The following is a 20806-nucleotide window of genomic DNA, read 5'->3' on the forward strand; positions in this document are numbered from 1 at the left end:
TTTACAGCCACTTCCCTCTGCACAGGCATCCAAATAGGAAATTCCGCTCTCAAGGAACCTTCTACCCATCCACCTGCCACCAGCACGAACCTGCTGTCTTGTTCTCTGGCCTCTCTCCCTCAGTCCCCTTTTGCGCCCTCATTTTCCTGTCTAAAATGAAACGGACCGCTGCCCTTTTTATCTGTACTAAGTTTAGGAGCAGAATCTTCGTTAAACTGAGCAGAGCAAGAGCGCGCTGCCCACAGGGCTGGGGCGGGCGCACGGGCCCTTATGTAAGGCCGGGCCTTCCCGGGGAAGAGCGAAGGCTCCGGGAAGGGAAGCACGGGCGGCGGGGCCCGGCCTCGAGGACCGCCCCCGGGGCGGGGAGTGGTGTGAGCCGCGGCGCCGCCAGCAAACTTTCCTCCTCCGAATTCTTGACCGAGAGCCTTGGAACCACATTCTGCCCAAATCTGTACACGCCGGAGCCAGGGAGCCGCCAGCCGCCCGGGGAGCGGAGTGGGGAAAGAGGGGGTGGAGAAGGGAGCGGGGAGGAGGTGGGGGAGGGCGGAGGAGGTGGTAAGGAGAGGAGCGGGGGGGAGGAGGAGGAAGAGGAGGAGGGAGAGGTGGGGCGGGGAGGAGGGAGAGGTGGGGCGGGGAGGAGGGAGAGGTGGGTCGGGAAGGAGGGGGAAGTGGGAGACCGGGGATGTGGGAGGGGAGAGAAGGTGGAGGTGGGGGCGAGAAGGAGGAGGTGGGAGAGGGGAAAGCGGGGAAAGGGGAAGGTGGGGCGGGCGGAGGTGGGGGTAGAAAGTGGGGAAGAGCGGGGAGGGCAAGTGCCGCGGGTGGGCAAGCGGCCCCAGGGAGCGGCGGGGGGGCGAAGCAAGTTCCTTAGTTTCTCCCAAGCCAGCCCGGGAGCTGTTGAACGAGTGGGAGCGCCTGGCTACCTGCAAGTCTTCGGGTTTCGCGAGCGCCGCAGAGCTTTTCTGTAGCCGCTAAATAAATAAATAACTACGGACGCCCGCCCCGCCCCGCCCCGCCCCGCCCCTCCCAGCCCAGCCCAGCCCAGCCCAGCGCAGCTCCCCGGCCGCGGCGGCGGTGGTGGCAGCGGTGGTGGCGGCTGCGGCGCAGGCAGGGCTGGGCGCTTGGGGAGCTCCGCGCGCGGGGCACTTCCCCGTGACCGGCGGCCGCGCAGCTCAGGGAACTCCGCTCCGTGAGGCTTCCGGGAGAGGGAAAGCTGTTCTCCTTTGATGCTCTTTGGTTTTACAGTGGAAAACTACAATTAAAAAAACATAGCCGTGAAAATAAATGAGATTAGAACCTGCTGGCTTCACTTCCTGGAGGCTTTTTGTTGTGTCTTGAAACTAGGATCTTTGCGGGTCATCCCTGTAAGTGCCTTTTTAATCCATTCACACGGATGCTTGTGAGTCTCTGCTGCGTTTAACATCGGTCAGCGGGTGACATTGCATTAATTTGCTCTGGTGATGATTTCTGCTTTGCTAGGTTAGCATTGCCTCGCTTGGTGACACGTAATAAATGCACACACGTTGCAAAAATTAGGACACAGAGGGAGAGGCACCTTTTTAACTCTGTCAAAAAATAGATAAGAAAATCTCTTCTCAAGCGGTGCCAATATCGGGAAAATGGTTTATTATTTAGACTGTGGCGATATTAAAAACCACAACAAAACCTAATTAATTATTCCATAGCCATTCTACATAAAGTAACATGATAAAATCATTAAATAATAGCAATGACAAAACTCAGTTTGTTGTTCTAAACTTACTGCTTTAGAATGTTGTTTATCATGTCATATATAGTAAATCACATATCTAGTTTTTGTGCATGTGTGTCAGAGAGAGACAGACAGACATGGATAACTTCTGCTCTGAAACACAGCAGGTTTAAGGCTTCAGTACAGAGAAGTTCCATCTGGAAAATCTCCAAATACAATTACAATAAAGCAGATACAATATGGAGCGTTATTAAACTGGAGGTTCTTCCCCCGGAGAGTTTACTCTATTTTCCTTTAAAATAAACTAGGGCCGGGTGTGGTGGCTCAACGCCTGTAATCCCAGCACTTTGGGAGGCTGAGGCAGGGGGATCATTTGAGTCCAGGAGTTCAAGAGCAGCCTGGGCAACATAGTGAAACTCCATCTCTAAAAAAATACAGTATTAGCTGGGTGTGGTGGTGCACACCTGTAGTCCCAGCTATTAGGGAGGCTGAGACAGGAGGATGACATGAGCCTGGGAAGTGGAGGTTGTAGTGAGCCAAGATAGCACCACTGCACTCCAGCCAGACCTTGTCTCAAAAAAATAAAATAAACGGAAAGGCCGGGGAATCATATATTTAAAATTGGCCAGTGCTCATTAAAGATCACTCAAAAACCAGAATGAGGCATCCTTACGGTGGGAAGGTAGGGTAATGGAAAGATGCAATTCCAGTTCACAAAAATTTGGCCTTCAGGCCACATCTGATACACTTGCATAAAATTGAAAGACGATGCAATGCGTGTTTTCCTAAATTAAACCAGAAATAGTGGTAGGGATATACCTTCATGCCAGCAGATGCACAGACAGGTTCTGATGGAAACCGTTTTCACTAAACCATGTCCCAGTTACTTTATGTAGCTTAACGCCCTGGGATTTGTATGTTCCCAACCAGAGGGTGCATGCTGGAGCTCCATGGGCCTGAACTTGTCTTCCAGACCTGTTTGGCCTGTGGGGTGTAGTTTAAACTTTTGAATTAGTTATGGATATTTTGAAATTGTTAAGTTTCACATGGAAAGCTGGACTTTGGGCTTCTCTGAAACATGAGAAGCCCGGGCCACCCTGGGTGGGACTGTTGGCTGGAGCCAACAGCAGTGTTAGGTGTGAGGGTGACAGTCTGTACCTCTCCAGCTGTCTTCCCCCACCTCTGCCTTCACTCTGTTAAGGGACTTGTCCACTCTGCACATGTGAATTTTCTAAAAATTAGTCCTGGTTCAGACAAACCACTGCACCCAGTGCTTGGTCATCGTATTAGGATTATTAAAGTCACAGATGACTTTGACACTCTAGGATCTAGAATTATGTAATGTTAAAACCTCAAATCTCAATTTCTGGAGATTTCTTTAGGCAGATTCAACCAAACAGAGGCTGACTGTACATTTCCTGAAGGCAGGCACAACATGACGTCCTAGTTTCCTGGATTCTGCATTCCCCTAAGGTGCCATGAGATGTAGGAGAGTGTGTGGTCTCTGAAATTAAGCTCAGGAATTTGGATCCCCAATAGTTACTTGCCATTCAGTGTAAAGCAAGTTATATACTATCCCTGAGCTTGTTTCCTCAAACACAGATAGTTATAACCAAACTACCTCTGTGGATTATTGCATATTAAATTACTATATATATGTCTGCTCAGAGTTTACAGCAAATTTAAAACTAAATAAATAAAATTACTATATGTGAAAGCATCTTGAACGGTACCTGGCCCACAGTGACCACCCAAAATAGTTGTTTCTCTTGCTCTTGGGATTTCAGTTTCTGGAGTGCAGTCAATCATAGCTCACTGCAGCCTCGACCTCCTGGGCTCAGTGATCTTCCCGGTCCAGCCTCCTGAGTAGCTAGGATTACAGGTGTGTACTACCATGCCCACCTAATTTTTAATGTTTTATTTGTAGACACCAGGTCTGTGTTGCCCAGGCTGGTCTTGAACTCCTGGCCTCAAGAAATCCCCCTACCTCAGCCTCCCAAAGTACTAGGATTACAGGCATGAGCCACAGTGCCCAGTTCTTGGATACCTGCTTTACATTCCAGTTTCTGTTCTCTCCCTCGGGATTTTGATTCAAGAGGTCCCAATGGGGCCTGAGGGTTAACATTTTAACATTTAATCCTCAGGGAGGAGTTCTAGACCACACTCTGACAGTGCCCATCCTGGATTGGCCACAGTTGTTCAAGTAGATGAGACAGAGAACAAAGAAATAGGCCCTGGTTGATTCCCTGGCTGGTCCTGGCCAGCATGCTGATCCTGCTGCTCCATTGGATGCACTGCCTGGGTCCCAATTGTCTACTTATCACTTCATGGGCATTTATTGAGCACCTACTAGAAACACAGTGAGGCAGGCACTTGGCATTCAAAGGTAGGTGAAGTGGTTCCTGTTCTCAGGGAGATTGGGAATGGAATACAAAGCCCAGGGCCTGGCATTGGGCTCCAGTTCCTGTCTTTCCTACCACTCACCATTCAATACCATCTCTAATGCCTTCTTCCCAAAGACAGTTGCTCCTCCCCACCCAGCGCCATGCATTCTCATGCCATATTACTGAGTCTTGGATAATAGTTACTTTTGCATTACATGCAGACACTTACCATAGTACCGTTTAGGTGTTCATCACATACTTGTGGGACTTAATTTCCTTGGACAAATCTGTCTTCTGAAACTTCAGCTTATGTTTATTCACTTATCAAATATTTATAGGCCGGGCGTGGTGTTTCACGCCTGTAATCCCAGCACTTTGGGAGTCCAAGGCAGGCAGATCACCTGAGGTCAGGAGTTTAAGACCAGCCTGGCCAACATGGTGAAACCCCGTCACTGCTAAAAATAACAAAAATTAGCCGGGCGTGCCTGTAATCCCAGCTACTCGGGAGGCCGAGGCAGGAGAATCGCTTGAACCTGGGAGGCGGATGTTGCAGTGAGCCAAGATTGGGCCATTGCACTCCAGCCTGGGCGATAAGAATGAAACTCCATCTCAAAAAAAGAAAAAAGGCCAGGCACAGTGGCTCATGCTTGTAATCCCAGCACTTTGGGAGGCCAAGGCAGGTGGATCAACTGAGGTCAGGAGTTTGAGACCAGCCTGGCCAACATGGCGAAACCCCATCTCTACTAAAAATACAAAAATTAGCCAGGCGTGGTGGTGGGTGCCTGTAATCCCAATTACTCGGGAGGCTAAGGCAGGAGAATCGCTTGAAACTGGGAGGCGGAGGTTGCAGTGAGCTGAGATCACACCACTGAACTCTAGCTTGGGAGACAAGAGTGAAACTCCTTCTCAAAAAAAACAAAAAAGAAAAAGTATGGATGCGAGTCGGGGCTTACACAAAAGTGAGGGGTCAGGAGGGGGAATGTATGCAGCACCTCCTATAAGCCAGACAGTGGCCCAGAAGCTGGGGATACAGCAACGGACAAAATTACAATCCCTGCCCACATGGAGGTTTTAGTTGGGGAAGACAGGTCATATAAACATACTATTTTGAATCTTACTTGTTCAATTGTATTTTGTACCCTGACATCTGCTGCAATCTTATTTGCTCTCTGAATCCTACCTTATTTTCCTGCCAGATGGACTTCTTTCCTAGTCCTGGTCTACACAGCCTATGCTCAGGTGTTGATTTTATTATCTATAGCTAGAGAGCTCTCTGTGTATACTGTTACATTTTGATTCAAAATGTCTGTGTTTCTTCCAGGCTTTGATCAAAATCAACCATTCCTTTCCAAAATTCAGAAGCTTCCACAACAAGGTAACTTTTAAAAATGCAACCTGTATATTCTTTTCTTACAGAATATCGCAGAGAAGGCTTATTGAAGCCAGGTGACTGCTGTCCCATTTTTTTGTTGTTCTAATACTGCTTTTCTTTTTAAGCTCCTTAGCCCTTATGCCAAATACAAAAATAACTCTGACTACTTTGCATTCATATTCCATAACTTATTTTGAGTAGTGCCATTAATAATTTATTGTAAAAGATAATCTTACCTTTAAATATGTGATTTTAAAATAAGTTTTGCTGCCTTCTTACTGAGCTTTTCATGTCGTTCTGGGTATACTTGTTCTGCAGAAATTCAAGTCCAATTATATAATTAAAATGACAGGTTTCAATATATTAATATTCTACAAAGTGAGTTATATCTGAAAATTCAGGTAAACAAGTATAATTTACATTTGTACTCTAAAGTGATAACTTTTTGTGAAAATGCCCCAAAATATATTATTTCTATCCCTTTGCATGAGTGTATTTGTATATTTCACCTCTATTCATTATCTTCTTTGGCTCTCAGTTGATACATTTTATCATTTCCCATGTCTGAATTACTTCCTGTTAAGAACATGAACTGGATTAATAGAAATTTCTCAGAAAAAAATATTCAAACACCAAGGATCTCACTTTGTGCTGTGAAATGCAAGATGAGCAATCTGATCTGGACATACCAGTCTTCAGTCAGGCAACAGGTGAATATGCAGGTAGAATTATAATGTGTAAAGCCGGGTGCGGTGGCTCACGTCTATAATCTGAGCACTTTGGGAGACTAACGCGGGCGGATCACTTGAGGTCAGGAGTTCGAGACTAGCCAGGCCAACATGGTGAAACCTCGTCTCTACTAAAAATACAAAAAAAAGTTAGCTGTGCATGGTGGCACGTGCCTGTAATCACAGCCACTTGGGAGGCCGAGGCGAGAGGATGGCTTGAACCCGGGAGGCTGAGGTTGCAATGAGCAGAGATGGTGCCACTGCACTCCAGCCTGGGCAACAGAGAGAGATTCTGGCTAAAAAAAAAAATTATAATGTATAGGATTGTGAATGATCACTCTAACCAACCAGTGGGCAAGTTGCTTTGCTCAGCGTAAGTTCAAACTGCCACATCAGAACGTTATTTGAGTGTATACATACACAACCATTAAAAGTGGCCGTTACCACGATGCATTCTGGGAAAGAAGCAGCACCAAATCCAAGATGGCGGCCAGCAGGAGGCTGATGAAGGAGCTTGAAGAAATCCGCAAATGTGGAATGGAAAACTTCCGTAACATCCAGGTTGATGAAGCTAATTTATTGACTTGGCAAGGGCTTATTGTTCCTGACAACCCTCCGTATAATAAGGGGGCCTTCAGAATCGAAATCAACTTTCCAGCAGAGTACCCATTCAAACCACCGAGGATCACATTTAAAACAAAGATCTATCACCCGAACATCGACGAAAAGGGGCAGGTCTGTCTGCCAGTAATTAGTGCTGAAAACTGGAAGCCAGCAACCAAAACCGACCAAGTAATCCAGTCCCTCATAGCACTGGTGAATGACCCGCAGCCCGAGCACCCGCTTCGGGCTGACCTAGCTGAAGAATACTCTAACGACCGTAAAAAATTCTGTAAGAATGCTGAAGAGTTTACAAAGAAATATGGGGAAAAGCGACCTGTGGACTAAAATCGGCCACGATTGGTTCCAGCAAGTGTGAGCAGAGACCCCGTGCAGTACATCCAGACACCCCGCAAAGCAGGACTCTGTGGAAATTGATACGTGCCACCGTCTGGCGTTCGCTTGCAGCAGTTACTAACTTTCTACAGTTTTCTTAATTAAAAGTGGTCTAGGTAACCTGTAAAGAAAGGATTAAAAATTTAAGATGTTCTTAAAAAAAAAAAAAAGTGGCCATTAATAGACGGAACTATACACTGGACTAGTTGGTGTTTTAAAAACATAAAATCTGGCTACCCTAACGGGATAAGAGTTCAGACATCAGGATGTCGACACAGGGTCCTACCAGAACCCAGGGTTTACTTAGAGAACATAAAAGAAAAGAGATTGTATGCTCTATTCCTTGCTTTTTTCTTTTTTTTTTTTTCTGGTGGATGTAGTTAGGAGATGGGATGAGAGTGGCCACAGGAATTCGATGGGTCGTAGGAAATCCATTTTTGTTTTAATTGATGTTTCCCGTTGAACTGACATTTAGATTGAAATACCTGCGAGCCGGGTTTGGTGGCTCACACCTGTAATCCTATCACTTTGGGAAGCTGAGGTGGGTGGATCACCTGAGGTCAGGAGTTCGAGACCAGCCTGGCCAACATGGTGAAACCCCATCTCTACTAAAAATAAAATAAATAAATAAATAAATAAATAAAAGTAGCCGGGCGTGGTGGCAGGCTCCTGTAATCCCAGCTACTCAGGAGGCTGAGGCAGGATAATCGTTTGAACCCTGGAGGCAGAGGCTGCAGTGAGCCCAGATTGCGCCATTGCACTCCAGCCTGGGCAACAAGAGCAAAACTCTGCCCCCCCCCCACAAAAAAAAATTGATTGAAATACCTGGAATTCACACCATAATTGGGGTGTCTTTAGGCTGAAATGGAGACAACAGAAGGTGAGGTGGCTTGGACTCAGGTGGCATTGGTAAAGGAAATGAAACGCATGCAAATTTCACAGACAAAAGAGTAGCTTTGCCACCTCTCATTTTGGCTGGGCTGCTCTGAGGTGCTGCATCTTTTATAGTGTCTAGGCTCTCATCCTTAATGACATTTTCATATTCTCCATCCCCCATCCCCCACCGCCTCTCCAGTAAGGCCTTTTTGACAAGCTGCACTTCCCTGCTTTAGTAATTGGTGATAAGATTTGTCCTGTAGAACATATACATAGAGGATTGTTCACTCTCCTCCTTTTGTGAAATAATTTTTAGAAATTGAGCTGTTAAAGATTGTGTTTGCACATATTTTTTGGAACAAGAACTTTAATTAAAGGATCAAAAAGCCCAAGCTCTTGCTTTTGAATAACTGAAGCCAGTGTCTATAATTTCTTGTATCTAAAATCTGTAGAAACTAGTTGTGTGATTTCAGGGGTGCATGGGGCCCCTTGGGTGTCTGAACAGAAGGGGGTGGGAGGGAGAGCCGCACCTCTGCACTCTTGCTCTGCTGGTGTACTGGGCAGCTGCCCACCCCCACCCCACCCTGCACGGCAGGCTCTGGAGTCAGCAGATTAAGCATTTTATAAATTATATTTTAAGTGTATATTTTAAACTTGTCAAAAAGATAAATCTAGCTTCTTTTACCTTTAACTTGTAAAGAAAGTTTGCCTTCTTGAGTTCTCTTTGTCATGGGCAGTAGGAGTAGCTCGCGTGAGTATCATCAGTGAAGGGAAACCCACACATCTTGGTGAGCAACAAGAAATCACCATGTTAAGATTCCAGGGATTTTCTTCCCTGGTCATTGTCGTAGCCAGTGTCTTCATGGAAGATATATTTTTGTTTCATTACCATATTTGATGCCTAAGCATTTAATAATCAGTTTATGACTACTAAACTTTTGAGGATCTTAGAATTTAACTGGCTCTAGAAAGTGGCAGAGAAACCTACACATGATTCCATGTCCTAATCCAGAAGACATGAGTGATACATGCTGAGGAGGGAAGGTGAGTCACTCCCCCTGTTAGTCTGAGGGAATGTGTATGAGTCATTTTGTGCTTCTTTTTTTCTTTATTTTATTTTATTTTTAGCATAATAAAGTACCAAACCAAGAGTTGTCCGGTTTTTGTTTTGGGGAGTGAGGGCTACTGGTGAGGGTAGATTTCTGAACTACCCCAGAGAACGTAGTCAGGAACCTCCCAGCAGGATGAGACAGGAGCCATCAGCTGGAAGGAGAGGGGAAAGGATCAGGAGAGGTAAGGGAACTAGGATTGCTTAACATGCAAAGGGTAAAGTAGAACCAAAGAGAATTTTTGTGCCCCAACAGGAGCAGGAAAATCTGAGAGGATGCCAACCAACTTCTAAGATTATTTTATTGATTCAGAGAAAATGCAAATTTCAACCACAGCTAAACAATAAAAAGGGAAACTTTTCATTTAGAACCAATAGTTATCATGAGTTGATTAAAAACATGAGCTGGCCTAAAGGTGGTATCCTAAACTTCTGGAGTGTGGAAAGTGATTGTTAAATTGCCTTAATTCTCTACCTAACATTTTTCTACAATGCAAGCATCTAAGAAAAGACTGAAAAAGTGGTGACCCAGATATTTGAAAAGTCAGCTTTCACCCAAATATGAGAAAATTTTTAAATGTCAGGTGGGCAATGATGTTGGTCTTGCTCCTCCAGGGTGTTTATCTTGCAGGGACACTGTTGGGGTGCAGGTGGGGTGGTCATGAGGACACCAACCTGCTCTGTGAAATCAATTTCCAAAGCTTGAGCTCACTTCCAAAAACACTTCTCAAGCATGATGATAACCAACTATAGATTTATCCTGAGGGAATAATCTTTCTACAAGCTTTTATGTTCACTGTGTTGGCTTGTGGCAACTAGTGAAAACTGGGTGATTTCCTCCCTTAATCTAGAGGTTGACCATTTAGAAACACAGCAGAAGAGACTTCCAAAATGAATAAATATCTCCTGCTGTTTGAAAAGTGAACCTTCTAACAGATGAAGAAATTGCCCAGGCAGGTATTCTGAGTCACTGTGTGATTCTGGACATGCCACTCGACCTTTCTCCAGGCTTAAGTGAAGTTAATGTTTTTCCTCCCACTGACTCATGATGGTGCCTTGGGGACAGAAGAAATGAATGTTAGAAAGTCAAGTGCAAATTTCTAAAATGCCACAGGAAAAATCAGGTAAAAAACATTTTTTTGTGAAATGTAGCTGCTGTGTAAAAGACACGTGGCACACAGCCTTCCTGGCTCAGGGACAAAAATATTCATCTTTCTATAATTCAAAACCAAAAGTGGAACAACACCATGGAAGGTTTTAAGAAGGGAAGCAGAGTGTCCTTTTTAGACCAATGAGGTGAGTCATGTTCTTTTCTGATGTCTCTGGGAAAGATGTGATCAACATAAAGATGTTTTATTGCCAATGCCTAGGTAAAGCAATCTCAGTATTCATGTCTCAGAAACATGTCTTCAGATGCAGTTTCACCTCTCTGAAAATGAGCTCTCCTATGGGAAGGTTTGGTTACTAGTATAATTACAGGCTTCTGAGGGTGCCCTGGCTGTGTCTTTTGTCCATTCCCAACTGTTGCTCCTTCTTTAAAATATACATATGTCACGCCTCTGCCTGATCTCTTGACAGTACTGACTAGAATGCCTTTTCCTACTAGTGGGCCACATGCATAAAATAGTTTCACAACACATGGTTGTCGGAAGGGCCATCTCTGATGCAGCATATATACCAGCACTTAATGTTAGCATCTCTCACCACTTAGTGAACAAATTTAGTCATAAGTCAGGCTGGGATTCTAATTTTATTTATTTATTTATTTATTTATTTATTTTACAGACAGGGTCTCTGTTGCCCAGGCTGGAGTGCAGTGCAGTGGCATGATCATAGCTCACTGTAACCTTGAGCTCCTGGGTTCAAATGATCCTTCTGCCTCAGCCTCCAGAGTAGCTGGGACTACAGGCATGTGCCACCATGCTGGCTAATTTATTTTAAACGTTTTTTGTAGAGACAGGGTCTCACTATATTGTCCAGGCTGGTCTCGAACTTCGGCCTCAAGTGATCATCCCGCCTCAGCCTCCCAAAGCACTAGGATCACAGACGTGAGCCACCGTGCCTACCCCAGGCTGGGATTCTAAAGATAGGCAGGCAAGGGCCTTTGTTAGAAGGAAATTGTCCAAAATTTCAGCAAGCAAACGTGTGTTTTTTCTTGATGAGGACACCATACAACACACATCTCCACTAGTGCAAGACACTTGGAAATGGGCTTTGCCAGTGATATGTCCAGAAGAGGTGAGGCGCTAAGATAGCTGGTTTACTGGCCTCAGTATTTCTCTTGCTCACTAGCAAGAGAAATATGTCAACATTTCAGAATCACATAGAATTCTGAGGAATCCATGAGGTACAGAGACTCATGCCCACGTCACCCTCTAAAGTTCAAAGGATACGCCTTTACACGTGGGAAGATGCTATGCAGTGACTATTAGAAAAGGATAGAAAAATTTAAACGGGTTTTTTGTTTTCTGTTTTTTTGTTTGGTTGATTTTTCAGACTCACCAAAGTAGCCACTAGACCATCAAGTTTGAGAGACACAACTTCATAAAACACAAATGTCTGTAATCCCAGCACTTTGAGAAGCCAAGGTGGATGGATCACTTGAGCGTAGGAGTTTAAGACCAGCCTGGGCAACATAGTGAGACCCTCATCTCTACAAAAAATACAAAAACAATTTTGCCAGCTATGGTGGCACATGCCTGTGATCCCAGCTGCTTGAGATGCTGAAGTGAGAAGATCACTTGAGTCTGGGAGGTTGAGGCTGCAGCAAACTATGATTATGCCACTATATCCCAGCTTGGATGACAGAGCAAGACCTTATCTCAAAAAAGAAAAAAGAAAACACAAATGCCTGTTTCTGTATTAAGATACTCTTCTATTACCATGAAAAGCTTGGAGAGGCCAGGTGCGGTGGCTCATGCCTGTAATCCCAGCACTTTGGAAGTCTGAGGCGGGTGGATCACGAGGTCAGTAGTTCAAGACCAGCCTGGCCAAGATGGTGAGACCCCATCTCTACTAAAAATACAATAATTAGCTGGACGTGGTGGTAGGCACCTGTAGTCCCAGCTACTCAGGAGGCTGAGGCAGGAGAATTACTTGAACTGGGGAGGCAGAGGTTGCAGTGAGCCGAGATCGCGCCACTGCACTCCAGCCTGGGCGACAGAGCAAGACTCTGTCTCAAAAAAAAAAAAAAAAAAAAAACAGAAAAGAAAAGCTTGGAGAACCAGAAATTTAATTTGTTTACTCTTTCATTAAGTTGTCCAACAAACTTTATTGAACACGTCCAATGACCAAAAGCTGCACTTGGGTCTGGAGATACAACTGTAAAGGGGACCTACACCCTGCCTTTGAGGAGCCTCCAACCCTTACCCCATTTTAGGCTCTGCATATGTAGTTTCAGGCTAATTTGCACAACTGGACCACCTATTTAGAACATGAGAATCAGAGACAAGTGGTTTCTTGAACTCATCAATAACCAATTATCACTAAAAAGTCTATGCTTAGATATGAGAAAGTATTCCGTGACCTATTTCATAAACCTCATTTAAAAATATACTTGGTGGCCAGGTGCAGTGGCTTACGCCTGTAATCCCAGCACTTTGGGAGGCTGAGGTGGGAGGACCACTTGAGACCAGGAGTTCAAGACCAGCCTGGACAAGATAGCAAAACCCCATCTCTAAAAAAACTAAAAAAAAAGTTAGTGAGGCATAGTGGTTCATGCCTATAGTCCCAGCTACTCAGGAGGCTAAGGCAGGAGCATCACTGGAGCCCAGGAATTTGAGGCTGCATTGAACTATGATGGCACCACTGCACTCCAGCCTAGGCAAAAGAGAAAGACCTTGTCTCTGGAAAAAAACAAAACCAAAAACCACCAACACCACCACCACCAACAACAAAAAACTCAGAAAACAAAAGTAAAACAATGGACTTTTTAATCCTAAAGTGAGGTAATATACCTGAACACCCATATATTTTTGGATATCCACAACAGCAAAGCAGAAAAGGTGAGGTGAAGGAGAGATGCTTGTTGGGGCCCCTTCTTTTCCATCATTTTAGAATCAACTGGTTTTCTTTGTATTTGAGAAGTATTTGAGGCCATCACCCCCAAGAGGCCAATCCAACTGTAATGGAGTTACACAGACTCACATGATCAGATAGACTTGGCTTGGTTGTGTTTTTTGGGTTTTTGTTGTTGTTGTTGTTGTTTGTTTGTTTGTTTGTTTTTCAGGACTGAGTCTCGCTCTGTCACCCAGGCTGGAGTGCACTGGCACGATCTTGGCTCACTGCAACCTCCTCCTCCCAAGTTCAAGTGATTCTCTTGCCTCAGCCTCCTGAGTAGCTGGGATTACAGGCGTGAGCCACCACGCCGGCTAATTTTTCTATTTTTAGTAGAGATGGGGTTTCGCCATGTTGGCCAGGCTGGTCTCAATCTCCTGACCTCAAGTGATCCACCCGCCTCGGCCTCCCAAAGTGCCGAGATTACAGACGTGAGTCACCGTACCTGGCCAGACTTAGTTTTTATAGAAGGGTAAAAAGCCTTACAGATAATGTGGCTGGCCAGAGCCTGGATATGGAGGCAAAAGTCCAGATTTGGAATGACCCATCTGACATGTCCCCTTACTTGTTCGGGCCCCAGGTTACTCACTTGTGAAATGAAGGCATTATGCTGGATGATGTCTGAAGTCCCTTCGCACATTCCACTATTACATGGTAACAGTGGCATTCTTAGCATGTTTTGTGACTTTAATTCATTGATTAGATAGTTCATCAATGACCAAAGTTGCTTCAATGCTAAGATTAGAACAATTTTGGTGAGGCTTCAAAGTTAATAATTAATGCAAATAAATGAGCCATTTCACACCTCTGCTAGTATGCTCTCCTTTCCAACTCTCTGTACAGAAGAACAAATAATAGCAAACAGCAATGAATTAATTCACAAGCAAAGATTACTTCTGGCAATTAGGAAAGACAGACTCTTTTCTGTTTATATATACCTATTCTGTACATAAATATGTGTTCACATTTATAAATATATATGTACCCTTTTTCATTAAATACAAATATTCCCAAATAATATTATGATGTTACCACCTATAATATTTGTTGAGCACATACTGTGTGCCAAGCACTGTTGAGGACTTCATAGACATTATCCATGATTTCTTATTTTCATTTATTTCTTCTATTTCCATTCTTAATGCCACAAATGATTTCTCAAAATATGGAGATTTGCAAAGTTTATTGTAAACATTTTATCTAGCAGGCACAACTGTTAACAGAGTGTAAGGAAATGACAATTCTTAAAAAATACTCTCAATTTATCTGAACTTTTGATCTGAACTCTCAATTTATCTGAACTTTCTGGAAATGTATTCATTTGAGCATGTTTATCTGGGGACAGGGATTTTGTCTCCACCAAAGCTTTCCTCTTTTGGACAGAGAGAAAAAATCTTGGAGACTATGGAGGACAGGAGACATTGCCATCCCTAGAGAGATCAGAAAATTAAAAAAATCTCAGTCTGCCTCAAGGAAAATTTCCTGGCAATGAGGTTTATATTTGATAAGTTGTGATATTTGAACCACATGCTCTGGAAACAGTTATAAAATAAATTTTCACATAACTGAGACAATTTAGGTGTGGTTCTTTCAATCTGGACCGTATCAGAATTCATACTGGAACTGAAATATCTCAGAACCACTAATTTCCATCTCCTTTGTTAATGCAGAACTCCCAGAGCAGTGATGAAACACTTAATAGCATAAGGGATGTGTTTCATATTATGATGATTATAAGGCTACATGTTTTCCCAAAATGTACAAATACAATGTGCCATGTTTTCTTTACTCATATGCCTGCATATGGAAAACAGAAATAAAAATTGTTTACTTTGGTAACAACAAATGCCATTCTCTTGCTTAGTAGCTTTTGATATCCTTCAGCCAAACATGCAGCCTCTCAAAATACCAGAATCTGGCCGGGCACGGTGGCTCACGCCTGTAGTACCAGCACTTTGGGAAGCCAAGGTGGGCCAATCACCTGAGGTCAGGAGTTCCAGACCAGCCTGGCCGACATGCTGAAACCCCGTCTCTTCTAAAAAAATACAAAAATTAGCCAGGCATGGTGGTGGGCACCTGTAATCCCAGCTGCTTGGGAGGCTGAGGCAGGAGAATGGCTTGAACCTGGGAAGCAGAGGTTGCAGTGAGTGGAGATTGCACCACTGCACTCCAGCCTGGGTAAGTGAATGAGACTTCATTTCAAAAAAAAAAAAAGATACCAGAATCTGTATTAAATACAATGAGTTTCTCACTCCCAGCCTCCTTTTTCTCTTTCTTTCCTTTTTTAATGACTCCATTGTTAAATAAGAAATGGATAATGTCAGCTTTCCCAATGGCACTAGTAGTATTTGTTGCTGTTTCATAAGTAATTTAGGAAAGCAACTGAAGCATAAAGGAGCTAATTATTTATTACTGTCTTCTCCTCTACTGGGTATCACTACAATCTTTAATATTAATGTCTTTCTTACAACTGTAGGGTTGGAAAATTGAAGTCAGTGAGTTTCATTGATAAATTAAGCAGCTATGAAATGTTATCAGGTGACTAGCTGATCCTGATTTTATCATCAAACTAAAACAGTGCTTTGCTTAATGCATGCATTATCTAAATATTTAATCTAAGTGCATGTTGATGTATTCTTAATTGTCATAGCACCTTCTTTAAGTGAATCTCTTTTAGGGTCATAAGCAGTTTGAGCTGGTTCTCATAAGTCAAGTGCAAGCTTACCAATCAACAGTTCGACAACCAGTGTGGTACGGACAAGACAGACTGAACAGCGACAGAACAGCAGCCTGAGTGATGGTAGCTGTGCTCAGAAGCCAGCCTAGCCAGAGCTGGCAATTCAGGCAATTCACAGGATAAATCAAAAGCCACAGTCTGGGAGCCTAGAATCAGCAGAGAGGTGTCTGATGTGGATATTGTCGGAAAGCGTGTGCATTGTACAGCCAGCGTATGTCAGAAGAAACATGGTTCTAGTACGCTGCTTTTCAAACTCTACAGGGTGTAGGCAGAGATCATTAAGCAAACAGATGTCAGAAAGGACAGAAAGCTCCTTACCTGGTTCAGCTACCATCTCTGTGTAAAGAAGAGTGCATAAAACCCACACAGATAACCCACCTCTACCCACCCGTAGAGCATCCTCACTCTAGGAGCATGAAAATACCTAAAGATTTTCAAGTCTCTCGATGACCGTGTGAAAATTAGCCTAAAATCACATGTGCACAGGCTAAAGATGCAAACCATTTTCTCAAATGAGCACCACATCTTTTCAATTGTTCTGGAATTGGTGACACTACCATCATCCTCTTGATTCCTGTGGAATCTTCTTGGACCCTGACCTTAATGTCCATTTTGCCTGCCCCATGGTGACCCAGCCCCAGTGAGTGTTTTACCTCCAATGGCCGGGACACCACAGAACACGCTGCCTAAAGCACCATTTATTTTTTATTGTTTGAGACAGGGTGTCACTGTGTTGCCCAAGCTGGAGTTCAGTGGCACGATCTTAGTTCACTGCAGCCTTCACCTCAGGCTCAAAGGATTCTCCCACCTAAGCCTCCTGAGTAGCTGGGACTATAGGCACACCACCACACCTGGCTAATGTTTTTTTTTTTATGTTTTGTAGAAATGAGGTTTTGGCATGTTGCTCAGGATGGTCTTGAACTTGTGGGCTCAAGCGATCAATCTGCCTTGGCCTCCCAAAGTTCTGGGACTACAGACATGAGCCAGAGCACCTGGCTTTTTTTTTTTTTTTTTTTTTTTTTTGAGACAGGGTCTTGCTCTGTTACCCAGGCTAGAGTACAGTGGTATGAACTCAGCTCACTACAGGCTTGACCTCCTGGTCTCAGGCAATCTTCCCACCTCTGCCTCCCGACTACAGGTGTGAGCCACCACACCTGGCTAACTTATCACAGATATGAGCCACTGCACCTGGCCAAGCACCATTTTTGTCACTGTCAGTTTCCTGCTTGAGAAATTACAGTGGCTTCTGCATTACTTTAATAATTGTGTCCTCCTTATGACCCTTTGCAGTCTCCAAAGGCTGGGCTCCTCTTCTGTTCCTGAGTGAATCTATTTATTCTCCCCTCCTGCGCTTGGCTCATTCCTGGGCCCAAGCCTTACCACTTGCTACTCTTCCTCTAAATTTGGATTTCTTCCCCTCTCTTGTCCTCAAACCCACTGTCACTTTTGAATTTGAAGACATGTTGCTTTGCACGCTGCTCCTCTTTGGGGTACATCTGTGAGCACCTGCATAGCTAAGAGGGAGTGCTCAGTGAGAACCCAGTGAATGATGAAGGTGTATGTGAACGATGATTGGATGGGAGAGGCTGCCCAAGTGGAAAAGCGGTATTTGCTTTTCAGTACAGGAAAATTTCCGTGATATTTTTCTGGCACACAATAAAGAAAATGCTATATTGAAGCAAATTAATATATTTTAACTTTGTGTAGATGCAGTGGGAATTACTTTTTAAATGGTGTATGGAAATAAAAGAACTGGTTGAAAACAACAATTTTTCAAATGAATGTGTCTAATGTCTCCCAACAGATAAGGAAGGGAATAGAAATTTGTGAAGAGGATCACACACCATCACTTTTACACACTCACACACTATGTAATTTTGCAGTAGAATTAGAAAAGTCAAATTCCATAGTCCAAAAGTAGAAAATAGTAGGAATTAGGGCTGGGTGTAGTGGCTCACACCTGTAATACCAGAAATTTGGAAGGCCAAGGTGGGCGGATTGCTTGAGTCTGGGAGTTAGAGACCAGGCTGGGCAACATGGTGAAACCCTGTCTCTACAAAAAATATATAAATTAGCTAGGTGTGGTGGCTGGCACCTGTAGTCCCAGCTACTTGGGAGGCTGAGACAGGAGAATCGCTTGAGCCTGGGAGGTCAAGGCTGCAGTGGGTAGTAATGGTGCCACTGCACTCCAGCTTGGGTGATAAAGTGAGACCCTGTCTCAAAAAAAAGAGAAAAGAAAATAGTAGGAATGGCTAATTGATGAATAGGTTAGTTCAAAAGAGAGCTCCCAACTGCTCACTGGCCATACCCCAATTAAAGTAACTTCCAGAAATAATTCTTCTTCAAAAATACATTATCTATGCAAAGGATTCTTTATTAATAACATACATCAGGGTTTGGCAAACTATCTGTGGGCCAAATCCAGCCCGCCTCCAGTTTGGGTAACTATAAGTTGCTTAGAGTACAGCCAGGCTCGCTCTTTTTGGATTGCTGATGGCTGCTTCCAACTACGATGGTGGAGCTGAGCAGTTGTGATAGAGACCCTACAACTCACAACACTGAAGACCTAAGTTGCAGACTGAAAATGAACCTTACAGGAAAGGTTTGCTGACCCTTGACCTACATGATCTAAGGATATAGTGCGTAATTTGGCTGGAAGTGCCATTAACTTGCTTTCTCCAGTGGGAATGTAGCATGGTTGGGTACATTAATCCTGAAATAAGTGAGAGATCCAGACCTCCTGTGTGTCCTTCCCATCAGACACTGACCTAGGGCCTGGAATCTCCCTAGCTTGCTAAGGAAGCAGTGACCTCTGGTTACCAAGTAGAGGGATCAAGTCCTCCTGGCTTTCCAGGACTGTCATGGTTTAAAAACAAAGTCTCGCCTTCCGGGAAATCCCTCAGTCCTAGGCAAACCAGGATGGTTGGTCACCCTGAGATATAATGGATAGATCATAGGGCCCAGGGCAGACTAACTTGAGCTCAAATCCCACTTTTGTGACTTCACACCATGCAACCTTGGGCAAATTACTTTACCTCCCTGAACCTCAGTTATCCTGTCTATGAATTGGGACTGAATCTATTTGAGGAGTTGTAAGGATTAAAGGAGATTATGGGCCAGGCACAGTCGCTCATGTCTCTAATCCCAACACTTTGGGAGGCCAAGGTGGGAGGATCAGATCACTTGAGGCCAGGAGTTCCAGACCAGCCTGAGCAATATGGCAAGACCTTGTCTCTACAAAGAAAGAAAGAAAGAAAATTATGCACTGAAAGAGCTTACTTGCACATAATAGACATTGACTAAATACTAGTTCCCTTTCTACCTTTTTGACCACCATTAGCTAAAGTTTTAAAAAACTCAATCTTTAGCCAAAACTCTTTTTTCACAAAAGGAGAAAATTAGGCCAGGCATGGTGGCTCACGCCTGTAATCCCAGCACTTTGAGAGGCTGAGGTGGGCAAATCACTTGAGGTAAGGAGTTCGAGACCAGCCTAGCCAACATGGTGAAACCCCATCTCTACTAAAAATACAAAAAAATTAGCCAGGCATGGTGGCACACACCTGTAGTCCCAGCTGGAGGCTGAGATACAAGAATCTCTTGAACTGGGAGGCGGAGCTTGCAGTGAGCCGAGATCACGCCACTGCACTACAGTCTGGATGACAGAGAAAGACTGTCTCAAAAAAAAAAAAAAAGAGGAAATTAAAATAACTTTTGTATGCTCCCCATGTTCTAGTGATGTCATTTTTTTGCCCCTTATAAATACATACCTAATAAACAAATAACTTATTCTGCAGTGGAGAAAATAAACCATACACATATAATTGCCCGATTACTGTTTTATATTTTAGAGTCTGGAGACAAGTGGTTGCTTCTGTTTTGTCCAACTATGGATACATCGCAGAAAGGTTTGCTCTGCTCAACTAGTTAAAGTGGCACCTGATGCCCCAGGTCCATGGCCAGATGCAGAACTCTGGGCAACAAGGGCCAGGGCCTTTTTCTAATCTAGCATTTCATGCCTCTAATGGAAAATGTTGGCAGGAAGTTGATAGAGCCTGAGAGTGCTACCTCACTTGTGATTAATCTGATGGATCAGTGTGACCTGAAGCACTAAGTTAACCAACAGGCTCATTAATTTTTAAAAGAGGTGGTTAGTAATAAACCAATAGTGGTGTACAAATCCAATAGCAGCCTACACACCTTCAAAAGTCCCCAGAATGAGATCAAAGGACAAGGCAGCATCAGTTTCATTCCAACAATAGCATTTTGATTTAACATCCACTTTGTTGGCAAATGTGCAGGAATAAAATAATGCGTATTCCTATAGTAATTTATATTCTAAATTACACTGAAAAGCCTAGGTGGTCCCCAACAAATTCAATTTCCTTTAGACTGCAGCTATATTAGTTTGAAGAATCAAGTTTTTACTGGATGAACTGATCAAATAAATCTAAAACTATCAGCATGTTAATGGAATATCCATTACCTAAGGCCAGATGTGGTGGATCACACCTGTAATCCCAGCACTTTGGGAGGTTGAGGTGGGCAGATCACGAGGTCAGGAGACCAGCCTGGCCAACATGGTGAAACCCCATCTCTACTAAAAATACAAAAATTAGCCAGGCGTGGTGGTGCGTGTCTGTAATCCCAGCTACTCAGGAAGCTAAGGCAGTGAGAATCACTTGAACCTGGGAGGCAGAGGTTGCAGTAAGCTGAGATCGTGCCATTGCACTCCAGCCTGGGCAATAGAGTGAGACTCCATCTCAAAAATAAAAATAAAAATAAAAATAAAATAAATAATGCATACCTAATGTATCATAATGGTTCAAAATACCTACAATCAT

The 20806-nt window shown here is 43.9% G+C and overlaps 1 protein-coding gene across 2 annotated transcripts; it reads left to right on the forward strand.

Annotated features, from left to right (window-relative positions):
* Nucleotides 1–839: 839 nt before the first annotated feature.
* Nucleotides 840–7358, forward strand: UBE2L5 (ubiquitin conjugating enzyme E2 L5). Of its 2 annotated transcripts, XM_034936517.3 has the most exons (3): nt 840–1361; nt 5414–5467; nt 6049–7358. In XM_034936517.3, exon 3 carries the CDS (start codon nt 6676–6678, stop codon nt 7138–7140), a length of 465 nt encoding a protein of 154 aa, XP_034792408.1. In that variant the 5' UTR covers nt 840–1361; nt 5414–5467; nt 6049–6675; the 3' UTR covers nt 7141–7358. The 2 variants fall into 2 exon arrangements, with proteins under 2 accessions (XP_034792408.1, XP_054952553.1); XM_055096578.2 differs by having other exon boundaries at nt 5414–7358.
* Nucleotides 7359–20806: the final 13448 nt, after the last annotated feature.

Source organism: Pan paniscus, chromosome 14, assembly GCF_029289425.2.
Source record: "Pan paniscus chromosome 14, NHGRI_mPanPan1-v2.0_pri, whole genome shotgun sequence".
In the NCBI taxonomy this organism is placed as follows: domain Eukaryota; kingdom Metazoa; phylum Chordata; class Mammalia; order Primates; family Hominidae; genus Pan; species Pan paniscus.